The sequence below is a fragment of the Anneissia japonica genome, unplaced genomic scaffold (assembly GCF_011630105.1).
Source record: "Anneissia japonica isolate Jap-2015-1 unplaced genomic scaffold, ASM1163010v1 scaffold288144_len532060_cov191, whole genome shotgun sequence".
Classification (NCBI taxonomy): Eukaryota; Metazoa; Echinodermata; class Crinoidea; order Comatulida; family Comatulidae; genus Anneissia; species Anneissia japonica.
The window spans coordinates 200,256-214,075 of record NW_022734328.1 but is presented as its reverse complement, the minus strand read 5'-3'; the positions used below and the strand labels follow the sequence as shown (position 1 = coordinate 214,075).

At 34.4% G+C, this 13,820-nt stretch overlaps 1 protein-coding gene across 1 annotated transcript in view; it reads left to right on the top strand.

Annotated features, from left to right (window-relative positions):
- The window catches only part of LOC117116359 (iroquois-class homeodomain protein IRX-6-like), a 12,192-nt gene extending 3,924 nt beyond the window's left edge, over nucleotides 1-8,268 (top strand). Inside the window, exons 4-7 of the mRNA XM_033260376.1 lie at nucleotides 1,685-2,016; nucleotides 3,348-3,992; nucleotides 5,410-5,498; nucleotides 6,177-8,268. Coding sequence (XP_033116267.1) covers nucleotides 1,685-2,016; nucleotides 3,348-3,992; nucleotides 5,410-5,495 — 1,063 coding nt within the window. The 3' untranslated portion in view covers nucleotides 5,496-5,498; nucleotides 6,177-8,268. The remainder of the gene's footprint in view (nucleotides 1-1,684; nucleotides 2,017-3,347; nucleotides 3,993-5,409; nucleotides 5,499-6,176) is intronic.
- Nucleotides 8,269-13,820: the final 5,552 nt, after the last annotated feature.

The window sequence follows — 13,820 nt, the reverse complement described above, 5'->3', positions numbered from 1 at the left end:
GTTATGAGTACAATTATAAAAATTATAATAAACAAGCAATTGTTGACTCCACGAGAAAACAGGTAGTTTTTAGTGCACATTCGATAAGTATGTTGTCTAAGGTTAACCCCGTGGGCCAATTATGTGAACGAGGTAAGCCCTGAAACATTAACTGACATAAAAAGACACGCATCGTTCAAATGCTGAAGAGTGTCCACACAAGATGGGATAACAATGTTGTAGGCCTATGGTAATTTTCCTCTGGACATCGCCCCTCTTTGAAGTACATTTAAACTGGCCTGGTTTTCCACTAGTAATGTTGCACGTGCTAGTTCCGACAATAAATAGCTTGTTGTCTTTAAACCCATAAAATTATCAACACTGAATCACATCAAGGAGGTATTAAACACTATAAATTGATTCGTATTCCTTTTGCTTTAAACTGTTTGGTAGGCCTACGATATTGCGTAGACAAAAACCGCGTACTTTTGTTTTCGTTTCCATACAGCACGGTACGGTGTTCGATATGAAACGCACTTTCAAAACTGACGGTACCTTTTTACATTGTGGTTCTATGCACGGGACATTTGGAGACCTCCGTGATTTTAACACAGCACTGTTAAAACATTAAAATCAAGCATGCCGTGATAATTAATATTAAATTATTTTCGCCATTGAATATTTGTGAACCGATGTAGGCCTAAATCGTGTTGTCAATTACGATGATCATATGCCAATTTACTATCGATGAACACATCAGTGCGATACAACATTCTAGTTCGCCAAATCCTGTAGACCTAAAATAAATATTGAATATGCCTATTCACACATTAGCCCTTATTATTATTATTTGACGCTTATGGGTTAATTTAATTATTACAGCACGATGGAGCATGATGCGTTTATATATATCGATATGACCTCTATGATTATGTTTAATAATACGATAAGGATGATAAATTTGCTCCTGTTATCACAATTGAAATTAATAAAACGCATTCAATTACTGCGTGTGTTATACCGTGGTTAAGTGATGATTGTGGTGTTACGCCTGGACACAATTTCAAAGTTTTCTTTGTGTAGTAATGTCAACCACGTGACCCTGGATGACCCGATACTAAACACTACTTTGTATAATAATGCATTATTTAAGTCAACATCTTGTGATTAACATCATCTGTTTAATTATCTGAATGCATGTACATTAAGCTATAAGTAAACTTGTGAATAAACTGGCAAGCGTATGTGTACATTTGCCACAGTGTGATGATTTGTTAATAACCGTCTGCTGTGTGTTAAATAGCGGGAACCCCGCAAGTGTAATAGATAATTAGATTTCAAACCAATTAAATGAAAACTTCAATTATTTCAATTCATTGCAGTTTCAATAGCCCAAAGGGATGGGTAGTGAACATATATACTGTGTATTAAAACCATTACTACTGAAAATCCACGACAAAATTGTTCGCTTTCTTGTATAATAACAGAGAAATCTATCCTCAAACTCGGAACTAATTGTGCAATGAAATCCCAACCAAACCACAATTGTTAAAGTAAATACTCGACGTTGTTTATAAAATAGGACAAAAGTTCATTCTTGTACTTTGTCTGAACGTTTGAAAAAGGTTAGATTAAGAGGATTTAAATAATAACAATTCTTGTATGAACGTGCTTTTTAATCGTTTGAACTGTCTTGACTTCACAGATACGGGGCAATGGACATAAATGGAGCGCGAAGAAAGAACGCAACAAGAGAAACCACTAGTACACTTAAAGCCTGGCTTTACGAACATAGGAAAAATCCATACCCAACGAAAGGGGAGAAAATTATGCTGGCTATCATAACTAAAATGACTCTAACTCAAGTATCAACATGGTTTGCAAATGCCAGGAGGCGTTTGAAGAAAGAAAACAAAATGACGTGGTCACCAAGAAACAGGTGCGGAGATGGTCGAAAAGATGACGAGTTCGATTCGGGAGATGAGGCGGATGAAAACCGGGAACGAGACCACGCAGATGACACGTCAAGTTTATTAGGTACGTACAGATTTAAGCACTTTTCTAATTATTTATATAAAGTAGGCCTAATATCTTTCCGAGATTATGCAGAAAATTAGAACAGATAGCCTGAAAACATATATACGAATGTCTGCTATCTCTTGATTTAAAAGACGAGTAGGCCTAATTATTATTTTAAGGAAGAGATTTTAACAAGTTGATCAATTTGATGATTATGGTTTTTTTTTTAAAAATCGATCCGCAATTAAGATAGCTTCAGTGATAAATCTGTTAATAAAATCAATTAAAAAATTAAATTTGTAATTTTAAAGGATCAAATACCGTACTGGTATTTTTAAATAAGACACCGAAACAATTCAGTTTTCGACGATTTACTGACTTTTTACATTAAAAATCATAAAGTAATTGATTACCACTAAATAAAGGTAGGCCTATATAAATAATGGGAACGCCTGTTATTTGACGAGAAAATTATTTATTCTTCTGTTTAATATTCAATCGAATGCTTCCAAATTTCCGATGTAAACAATTCAAATATTGGCTCACTACTACCAGTATATTTTGAAGTCTATCGTGTCTATTAGCTCTCCAGTTAACTCGGCATGGACATGTTACGCCCATAATCGAACCTTCAATCAACCGTCATCTTATTGTAGTAGTTAACACGCAAATCAATACGATGTAGATTTTATTATCAAAGGTGGTAATATTTAACCAATTGTGTTCATTACAACACGAATAACGTCGTCGGATTGTCGAAATGCAATATTCGTAAATTAAATGTTGATGGATTGAACAAAAAACGTAGAATAGATTCGTTAATGAGACTCATGATGGCCGCTGGCAACAAAACCTTTTTCTTGGCAACACGGTTGCTAACCGTCACATACCATTATCTTCTTTAAAGTTATCATTATGGAATCGATTTTTAGAAAAAAAAACACCAGTTTTGTGAGAGTTAACTCTTCAAGGTAAACTGTTCCTTTTGCAGGTGTTTTCGTTATTTGCATACTTTACATGACCTACTTCACATTCGTTATTATTCGAGATCACCTTTTCATATTTTGTCAAACATTTATTTTCCACAAAAAACCGTTTAAGCTTTAATGAGTTTTAGATTACCATTAAAGAGGATATAGGCTACAATTATGCCTATCTTGGCGCGGTGCGGTAGAAGTTTAAACATTCGGTTTGTACAAGCATGGGTAACTTAGGAATGTGAACGGTGTGTGACCCGGAGTTCGCTATTCGGGTGATTCATCTTAGAATAATGCTTTAGAAAATGCATTCATTTTCCTGAAAGATTTCTGATATTTTATACATAATTTCAATGATTCATTCGGTTACAGGTGATGATAATAAAGATGATGAACCAATTGATGTTGAGGAAGAGGATTTCAAAGCAGCAATCGGTGAGGCAGATGCGGCAATGGAACAGGAGGAAAGGAGACGGGATCGAAGTGAATTGCACGTGCATTCGCCGAAACCATCTGATGTTGAATCGTTAAAATCAGACTGTATAGAAGAACACGATACACACGAGGACATTAACTCGCGCAAAGAAACAAAAAACATAACTCAACCAGAAAAACCAAAAATCTGGTCATTAGCACATACCGCTACTTCTAGCAGCCCCGATAGAAAATCTCCAAGCTATATCACCCCACATTCAATGCCACATGGACTTCATCATTTCCGACATGGACTAAACCCTTACAGTGCACATTTAGCCAACTTTCGACACTGGATCGATGGACCGTACCCAGGTTCACTGTCGATGTCTAGGCTACAAATGTCAATGAACCCTGCATTGAACCACTTACCCACCGGCTCCCAAGCTGCCACTACGTGTGTTGTCAGTAGCTCAGGAGTGCCATTGTTTTCCTCATCAATACCCCTCGGTGCTGACAGATTCCCCGGTACGACAGCCAAGGCGCCGACACCCGTCACAATCTCAAGAAGTCCGGAGCCAGCCACCTCGGTATCCTCGGCAGGTAAGCGCATTTTTTTAGATGTTATCATTTTATTGTACAAACCCTCGAGCACAAAACCATAGTTATCGTGTAAAATAAATTAATAAATGCAATTGAATATTTAGACAGAAGCGAAAATATTTATATAAATGAATGATGTAAGTTTGATTTGACCAATTAAAATACCGATGCGCATAACTCCGTGGTAACTTTGGATTTCGTCCGAGTAAAAATGTTACAATTTATTTGAACTTGAATAGCGATCAGTCACAGTGTGTAGAACTAAATAAACACGACATTGTTGTTGAAATATCTCATTAGACATGGCTTAGCTTTTACGTAGAAGCTGTCAATTCAAGCTAACAAAATATTCAGATCTATATTACACGGGTTAGTGTAGAATCTGCCAGTTTATATTTCATCAGATATCGTGTCAGATATTATGATTAATTGAATCGTAGAAATTGTTTCAAATTATCTGGTTGCTATTTCTTAGAATCTTAATAGAACTAAATTGATGTACTGGTTCGATTTTAACATTAATTCTAACGATTTAAACTCTTAGTAGTATACATTTGGCTCTAAACAATATTTTTATATAATATATAATGTGTCCAGGTATTGTAGGCCTACCGGTTTTAATTGACACAAAAACTCAGGTACACTTATGGTGAAGAATACCTTACCTATGTACTCAGGTACAGCGCATGTTTTCTGTCAGATGTTAAGTTGTTAAACGTGATATATAGTAATGCAAAGGTGACCAAAGTGCCGACGGCAGGTATAGAGTTGTAACGAGTAACCTGTTCGCTCACTTGATTGAATTACAACCAAACTCGGTAGTACTATTACTAGGCCGGGCTATTCGTCCCTTGCCGTGTTTTTAAATAACCTTAACTAGCTGTTAATAAGTTCAGCGTTTGCTTTGTGTTACTCCTGAGGAATGTTGCAAAGCAAACATCTTCCTTTACATCTAATAACTTAGGCCTAATCTCGACAACAATAACCGGCCGCCGAATAATAACATTGTGTGTAATACTAAAGTAATTCAGTATACAGTATACTCAGTTATAGTATACAAGAAAGGAAAAAAAAATACATTAGACACTATATCGATCCTAAAATTAATATTAAATAAATCAAACTATTTGATATGTATTTGATATAATTAGGCCTGAAATACATTATAGAATCGTATTTACTGTGATACTGCATTCCCATATTGTACTTTAATCTAATGTTTTCTTTAACATTTTCATGTTTTCGTCAAATTCTGATATAATTATACAAGAATAAGCTTTCACATTCTTACGTCCGTCGGCACAATTTTGACGTTTTGGTAGATTGAATTATAACCTACAATGCCATAAATTGTGTAATTTGTAAATTTTTAATTTTTTGAAATGTTCTAAATACAGTATCTTTTTTGGCTTTATAGGAGAGTGTGGTTCACCGGGACATTTAGAAAATGAGACATTGAGTATGCCACTTACAACAGCGTTCAAACCGGTACACAAACGATAAAAGGTAAATTTTTGTCCCGCCATTTTTCTTTAAAGAGATATATTTTTAAAATACTCTAATACATTGCTTTATATTGATCATATTGATGAACATTATTGTTGTTATTGATATATCGCTTTAAGTTCTTGTCTCGTTGGTTTTTTTGAAATAGACATAAACTGAGACAACAATATATAGGACTCTTTTTATTTATTTACATACTTGCTCAGACATAATTAAAATTTTCGGAAAAAGCTCTAATCCATTGTTTCATATTAATCAAAAACTTTATAGTTATTAATATAAAGTTGTAATTTCAAGGGGAGATATTAATTGGCACAAGCATATTAACTGGCAAGGGGACAATGGTTAGTTATCATTTAGACATTCATCAATGTTTTTTTTTTATCAAACTGTCAACATATTTAGCAGGAAGTTACTGTCGATTAATTAGAGTGACAGTATTACTTTACCGATGATAAACCAAAAGTGGTAATAGGTAGGGCCTGATAAAATGTGGGTGGTAGTATTCCGAGGGTCACGTGACATTAAATATTATTTCATTTAGAATAAGTTTAAATAAATATAAGGATCACAACACGATTTCCGACACAGAAAACCGGGGAATCGATAGTACAAACGAACATTTCCGTCAAATGCATTCATCGTATTTATTTGAAATATTATTTTCACTTTTTGCAGAAAATAAAAATACCGAGATGTGAAGAATAACAGAAGCACTTCTGGCAAAGTTTACGCGCAACTTGTGCAGGCAGCAACAACCGACAAAGCCTCATCAGCAGAGAAACAATTGCCACAGGACCTAACTTTTCAGTTTCATTATTGACGCGAAATGGTCGAATATAACTCACAGTGTACAAAAGGACATTCCAACGCCACAACTACATGTTCTAGCCCACTGTACCAAAGAGTATAAATAGAACAAAAGAGCAAAGTCCCGTTCGTAAAAACGTCACGCATGTGTAGGACGCCCACTAACGTTAGTTGGCGTCCTACGCTCTGGCTGCGTAGGGCGTATCGTTTTTTTACGCTCTCAATGAGCGTTGTTGGCTCTCTTGTTTTATTTATACTCTTTGACTGTACCTACCAGATTCGTATCCAGCTCTCACCTAGCAACTTTTCTCAGCTTCGTTTATAGACTTGGAAGTGTGGTTCTTTACTCATCCAATCTAGTAGCAGCATTATTCAAAGTACTATAATACATCTACCTAGTTACCAGTTAGTACAGTGTTGAATTTAGATTTCACAAGCGCACACAGGAAATTGAATATATCATATTTTAATGAAATAAATGATAAAACAATTTGTATTTAGTTAAAGGTGGTAATAAGAATTGAATTGCTGATGAAAATATCATACCATAAATCTTTATTAAGTAAACTATGGAGAAATTTCATTCGTGTCATCAACTCAATTCATTACACTCGACTATTAAAAATTAATTGTGCTGTTAATTAATTCTTTGCAAAACACCTGTTCTAAAGAATGTCGTAGTTTGAACACTTATATAGGCCTAGGTAGTTTAGTACATCTGTTATTGATCATAGAACAAATTATTTGTACTTACTTTGACTCCCTTATTTAACTAATTGAGCCATCGTTCCACTACTGGTTAGCGTATGACCTTGCAGCAAATAATACAGTAACCCTTTGCTCCCTCTTATTGTGCGCCCTCAACGACAGGAAGTTGTAAATTCACAAGTCTTGTTTATCGATCTGTTGTACCTCCTTCATATACATTAGTGTCATGTTTATAGCAATGGTATGCACTCATGAATGTTTAATTAAATACTTTCTTGAAGTAATCGAGCAAAGAATATATCAGGGTAGGATCTCCGAACTTCGATGATCGATGAATGTTGAAACAGTTTTGTTGAGGGCGATTTGTTGCGGTTACGACACCAGTAGATTTCATTGCTTTTGTATGCCTGTGTAATCTTGTGGTCGACGTGGTTAACTTTTTCTTTCATTTAAAGCGACCAGTGGCGTATCTAAGGAAATAAGTTGAGGTGCAACTTCCTCTCCCAGATAAATATTGAGCTCCCAACACCCAACTGAAAAGCTGCTAAACAAAAAATACACACTCCAGTCATTAGAGTCGACATTTTGTCAACTTTTTTACCCAAGCAATCCCGCTCACTTTCCTAGCAACCCCCACTTTAGCCCTAGATACGCCACTTTATACAAATCATGGAATAATGATTCATTGGTGGTTGCACCTTCAGACTCTTGTTCTTTTGTTACCGAGCCCACCTTCTGATGATATAAATATATTTCCCGATGGGCCGGTGCATTAGATCAATTGTATTATATTCACTGACTTTACTCAAAAGAGGACCAAGTTTGGTGCTGATCTAGTTCCTGTGGCGATATCCTCTGTGATATTATAGAGGATTTATTGTTGATTTAAGTGATACCACTTACAGAGTTGGGCTGCAAGGCCCATATTTAAATTATGTAGTAAATTATGTCTTGTATAAATTTCTGCAACAGTATTCGATGTTTTATTTTGATTTATCTTATTGGTGATAAATATGATTTTAACATGGATAAATAAATAACGTCCCCTTCTTGTAAATGGGAAATGTGCAAATGTAGGCTTACATACATCATTCTTAATGTTTAAAAAACGATATACAAATTATCGAGGTCATTGAACGCGTGTGAACCGTGTCAGTGTTTCTCAAAATGTGTATTGTGGTATAAACTTTTGAATTTTTTCTTTATTGAAAATTGTATATAATAGTGAAGAATAAAGTATTATTACATCCGAGGTGAATAGTTGGCTGTGTTATCATTGTTATAGTGTCCTTACTGGACGCATTGTGTATGTGCGCAGTGTTCATTGCATTATTACAAAGACCTGAGCAGGGTGACCGACTTTCGCCGGCTACATCTGGGTCTTCACGGGTCTCTCTAGGGAGACAGTCATTCTTTAGCGCCTATTCTGAATATGTACGATAACTATCACTCAGAAGACACGCGAAACCTTCTTGTTTGTCTTCTTACATGTGAACAATACAAATAATAAGAGTACTGACAAGCTTTTAACTGTTTATTATTCAAGACAAGAAGGAGACGAATTGAAGTCTCGGTGACAAATCGGTTGTGGGTGTTGGTTCACGGCGAGTATAGCAGATGCTGGGTTCCCAGGATAGAGAACGGAAGAATGAACTAAGTGGACTGTCTGGACCGTACTAAAGGCACCTAACTGCCGATAATAAATTTCTAACAAGTCAATGTATGTATACAACGGTGCATGAATAGCTTAAAGTATTCTCAACATCATAAAACTCGCACTATTAAAGTGTGCTTTTATCCGTGTTGCCCCTTGCTCTTGAATAAAGACTATATCTTCCACTCGCAGCCTGACTTCTCCAACTGCTTTTGAAACCGCAACAAATCTATCAAACTTTTAAGCAGGGCATTTTCCAGCAGTAAATACGTGTTTTGGCAACGCCCTCATTTGAAACCCAAGTGCCAGGTGTTATCTATATCTACACAGTAATAATAATAATAATAATAATAATAATAATAATAATAATAATAATAATAATAATAATAATAATAATAATAATAATAATGATAATAATAATAATAATAACATAATAATAATAATAATAATAATCACAAGTACAAGTACAAGTACATGTAGTATCTATACTATAACTACTATATCTACATACCTGTATCTATATATTTATTGCTATACCGGTTTACAGACAGATACAAATACAGCGAAGAAGGCAACCCCTCATACAACTGATATACGCCCTCAGTGGAGTAAGATAAACCAAACAAGTATCTAGTATGAATAATAAATATAAATATTATGAGTTCAGTGGTGGATTCAGCGGTGGGCGAAAGGAGAGCTCAATTATTTTTCCACTTAACAGTATTTTGAATTTTCTATTGATTGACGACGAACACAACGCTTATATAACCCTGACTCCGATTTTTTTTCCAACGATTTCATAAATCATGATGTTAAAAAGGGCAAAGACAGAGACCAAAGATGGGGTTTTCAACCATTTTTACTGAATGGATGCAGTACTAGTCCCAGCTAGAACAGCTGAAAATGTATTTTCATAAATTGGTGCTTTTTTCCTATATTGTTCTCTTATTAGACCTAAACCTTTGATTGTTTTTTAAAATGTGAACCAAATGGTTGATCCGGGCACTACACTTCTCACAACCTCTTGGGCTGTGGGTCCAGGTTTAGAGCTTTGATGACTCCTAGAAACATTTATTATTCCTATTGTGTATAACAGTCCATATATGGATTATATACAATACATATATTATATTATTATACTACTGATAAAGAACTTCATTGTACTACTCTCTTTGATATGATGATACCAAATTTTCTTCCTATATTCTATTATATAGCATTTCTTATCATTTACGTATTCTCTAGTTGATAAGCTCCAGGCCCTATATTTATATACGGTACAGGCTAGACATGTATATATAAACCCAGTTTGCAGTAAAGCATACCTAAGCCTACTATACTTAGGACTACTCACGCCTATGTATAAAAAGTAGGCCTATATATCATCTCACTTGTTGAAAGTTACAACATATTTCCAGCTAGAAAAAAAAAGTGAGATTTTTATTTTGAGTCATAAAACGAACGTCAATCAAATTGATGAACCTGAACCGTTGTGGCAGCAAATACTCAACATCGCACGATCTCACAGTGAAGACGCTAAGCTGCAAAAACTTTTGAAACTTCCGAGTGGATTCGAGCGGTGGGCATGTGTGACTCACCTGCCGCATTTGATCGCTAAATATTTAATTAAATTACGATCGATACACCGATATTCAATTGAACATAGTTTTTTATACGCAAAAGAAATCAAAGTTGGAATGTTAAAAACCACTGGTTAAATTTTCATAGGCATATTGAGAAAGCCTATTTAGGTCTTTTGTGTCGTACTCAGATGGACTACTGCATTACACATTAAAACATGATCTGATTATTTTTATGTTGTGCTTATTTCTATAAAAAGGGCATTATAGGTCTATATAATTTCCGGTGATTTGTTCCTGTTGTGTGAACTCCTAGTTTATATAGTATACCGTATTCAGTGTCAATCATACAATACAGGCTACAAATTACACTTTTCATAGTACTGTACTGCAGATTTCCTGGCAATGTTTAATTCCCAAGTAGGTACTTGTAACACAATAATTCGTGGTCAATAATTGACCACGTACTGCATGCTTCTGTCCTGGCACAAACATGATATCAAGGCCGTGAGGGCGCTTGAAAATAGAATTGGCAGTAACTGCTAATCGGGGCTTAATATTACAGAAATTATGTATTTAGTATAAATTTAACACTTCAAATTATTGAAATAGACATACTTTCATCTCTCATTTTTCGTTTTTGTTTTTTTATTTTATCCTTTAAAGGCTTACTTCGTGAGGTGTAAGGCTATCATTTGTTCTGTATGAAAAATTGATGTGTCTTCAAGGTTGTCGTTGGGTAGAAGTTACCACTTTACACAAGCGCACTGAAGGGTAATCAGGCTACTGTATTTCAATCAACCAATAACAATTTTGCATTATATGATATAAATCGAAAATAAAAATGACGGAAATCAAAATGTAGGCCTAATTGAGTTGTAAAAGCACACTAAGTAAACAGAGAATTAGGCCCGGAATTAGGCCTTCAGGTCTCCCACTTTGCATTTTCGATAGACTTAGAACTATCGAAACGAAAGAAATAATGTCGCGGTAGTATTATTAATTTTTTCTATGACATCTCTATACCTAGGTTCAGTGAACTAAGCCCTATCAACGACTGAAAGACTGACAAAACCAACATAGGAAATGGACTAAGTATTTCTAAATCCTACTGCAGAATCAAGCTCCACGCGAATTGAGATATCAGAACGTTGGTAATACTGGAAAATCTCGAATAAGGTCATGTTATAATTAAGGGTGTCAAGATGACGTAGTGATACATATCCTAGGATTTAGTAGAGTTTATCTTGTCAATCATAAATAGTTTGCCTATAATAATACATAGGTCTACCTGAAATAAAGTGACTCATGTGAACTTAGAAAATGTGCACATTTTAAGTCACTTTTACAGGTATTATGTAATTAAACTTGACATCACTTGTTGACTTAGACATTCAGAAACAAGGATACATGCTAAGCTGTACTTAATTTATATTAAGAACAAAGGAGAGACAGCGGTCATTTTAATTTAAACCCAACCAAGGGACGACTCGAGGTATGGACAAACACGTTTCGCACTTGTTAGAGGATAAGCAGGGGGATAAGCTATCCCCGTTGCCGCCTAGAAGGTCATCTTTGACAGACGTTGCTAGGCCGAGTAGTAACCTCTCAATATTTAGTTTCTATCAACCAACAATGGCAAGTGGTGTAGACCTGGAAGAAGGTGTTTTATCATATATTATAAATGTAAGCCATACATAATGAAATATAAATATGCATAGGCTATAATTGACTATGATATTACTATAATTGATATATATATATATATATATATATAAATGAAAATTAAATTTTGTCATTAATGTAAGTTTTTAATAATCTTGTAATTAATAATAGTTTGATAACCTTAATAATTTTAATAATAATTTTTATAAAATATTTAGTAACTAATGTATTTAAATTGAAAATTTTGTACATATGATCCCCTTTTCTCAGTTCCTCTTGGTATATTTATTTTTTATATCTATTCTATTTTTTATAAAATTTAATATTGTATAGTTATCTTTTTAAATGTTCAGGTAATTGAATTGTAAGTTTGTTATTGTATTTATCTTAGATTAATTATTGAATTTGTTTTCATATCATAAATTCATTCGTTTCAGTCTTCTATTTGCTGACTGTTTTTTATGTTCTTATACCTGAATAAATAAATAAAATAAATAAGTAGATATATATTTATATATATATATATATATCCATAAATATATATATATATATATATATATATATATATATATATAATATATATATATATATATATATATTAATCTATATGTCAAAATCTATGTGTCAATTTTTTTTAAACGAATAAAGTTTTACCCTGGCTCAGTGTTCTAAATTCATCCAATTTCAGGCTCAAAATATTCTTATCTTGTTCTTATATTACACAAGAATCAAGATCAGCATCTCAGCAGTATCCAAGCCAACGTATACTTCATTTACCTCTATACAATTTAAGTATGAACTCGACAGCGGTATGCGGTAGCGGTAGAGTAATAGTACAGTATTATGCCTTCCTGAATAGTGATTCCTTTTTTGCTCACGGCCGCCTGTCGCTAACTCGTTCGATACAAACCAAATCGGCCTTTATATTACACATAAATGGGTAATATTACTTTTACCCCCTCGCCAGATTCATGCCTCCAATCATTATGTCCCACAAAGTAGGTCTAGGACGTGTCATAATTTCGAAAGGTCAAGCGATATGTGTAATACTGAGATGAGTGACATATACGATTAGATCCACTCACCCTAACGCATGCACACATACAACGGGACGCTATTTAAAATGATTTCATCCACGTGCCGGCTGAACATCGGCTGGAGTGAGTGGCACCAATTTATTAGGCCTATGTCCATGATATATTATTATTTATAAAAGGATATTGTGCTTAGATTTCTTTACATTGGCCATTTCTATAAGATATTCTGATTCTCTCATCCATAAGTGAGTTATGGCGCCATGTCGCCTGGGGCTTGAGGCAAAAACCTCTGTCCAAACTATAAAAACTGACGTATGCCCATAGGCCTATATAGTCATGATGTGTCTATATATGGAAAGGATGTGATGTCATCATAACCATACATAGGCATCTCACATGTCTTTGTCAAGCAAAATTTGATAATCTGTACATATTGATTGATTGATTATGGTGCTCGATCACAAATGGCATTTGTATTCACCATTAGCTTCGTGGTCCAGTAATAGACCCATGCCATTCCATTTTATGCGGAAGGCCCTGGGTTCGAATCCCGGTTGAGATTTTAAAGATTTGTTTTCATTCTATATGTCAGATTAGTCTTCTGTTTTCGAACATATAATTATACAGGCCTATTACTGCATTTTCCAGTTGCTGTTTATGTTGGTTTATGAACCGTGTCTGAATTCATTTTACTCTTGCAGATCATGTTTATGCATTACTTAACGAACTAATTATTCATTATGATAGGCTCCATATGCATATCGGACCTATATATTATATTAAATCAATCTGCATACAACATTGCTTATATATGAGGGACTATATATTTCTATTCTTCACGTGTTACATTTTATATATATATATATAT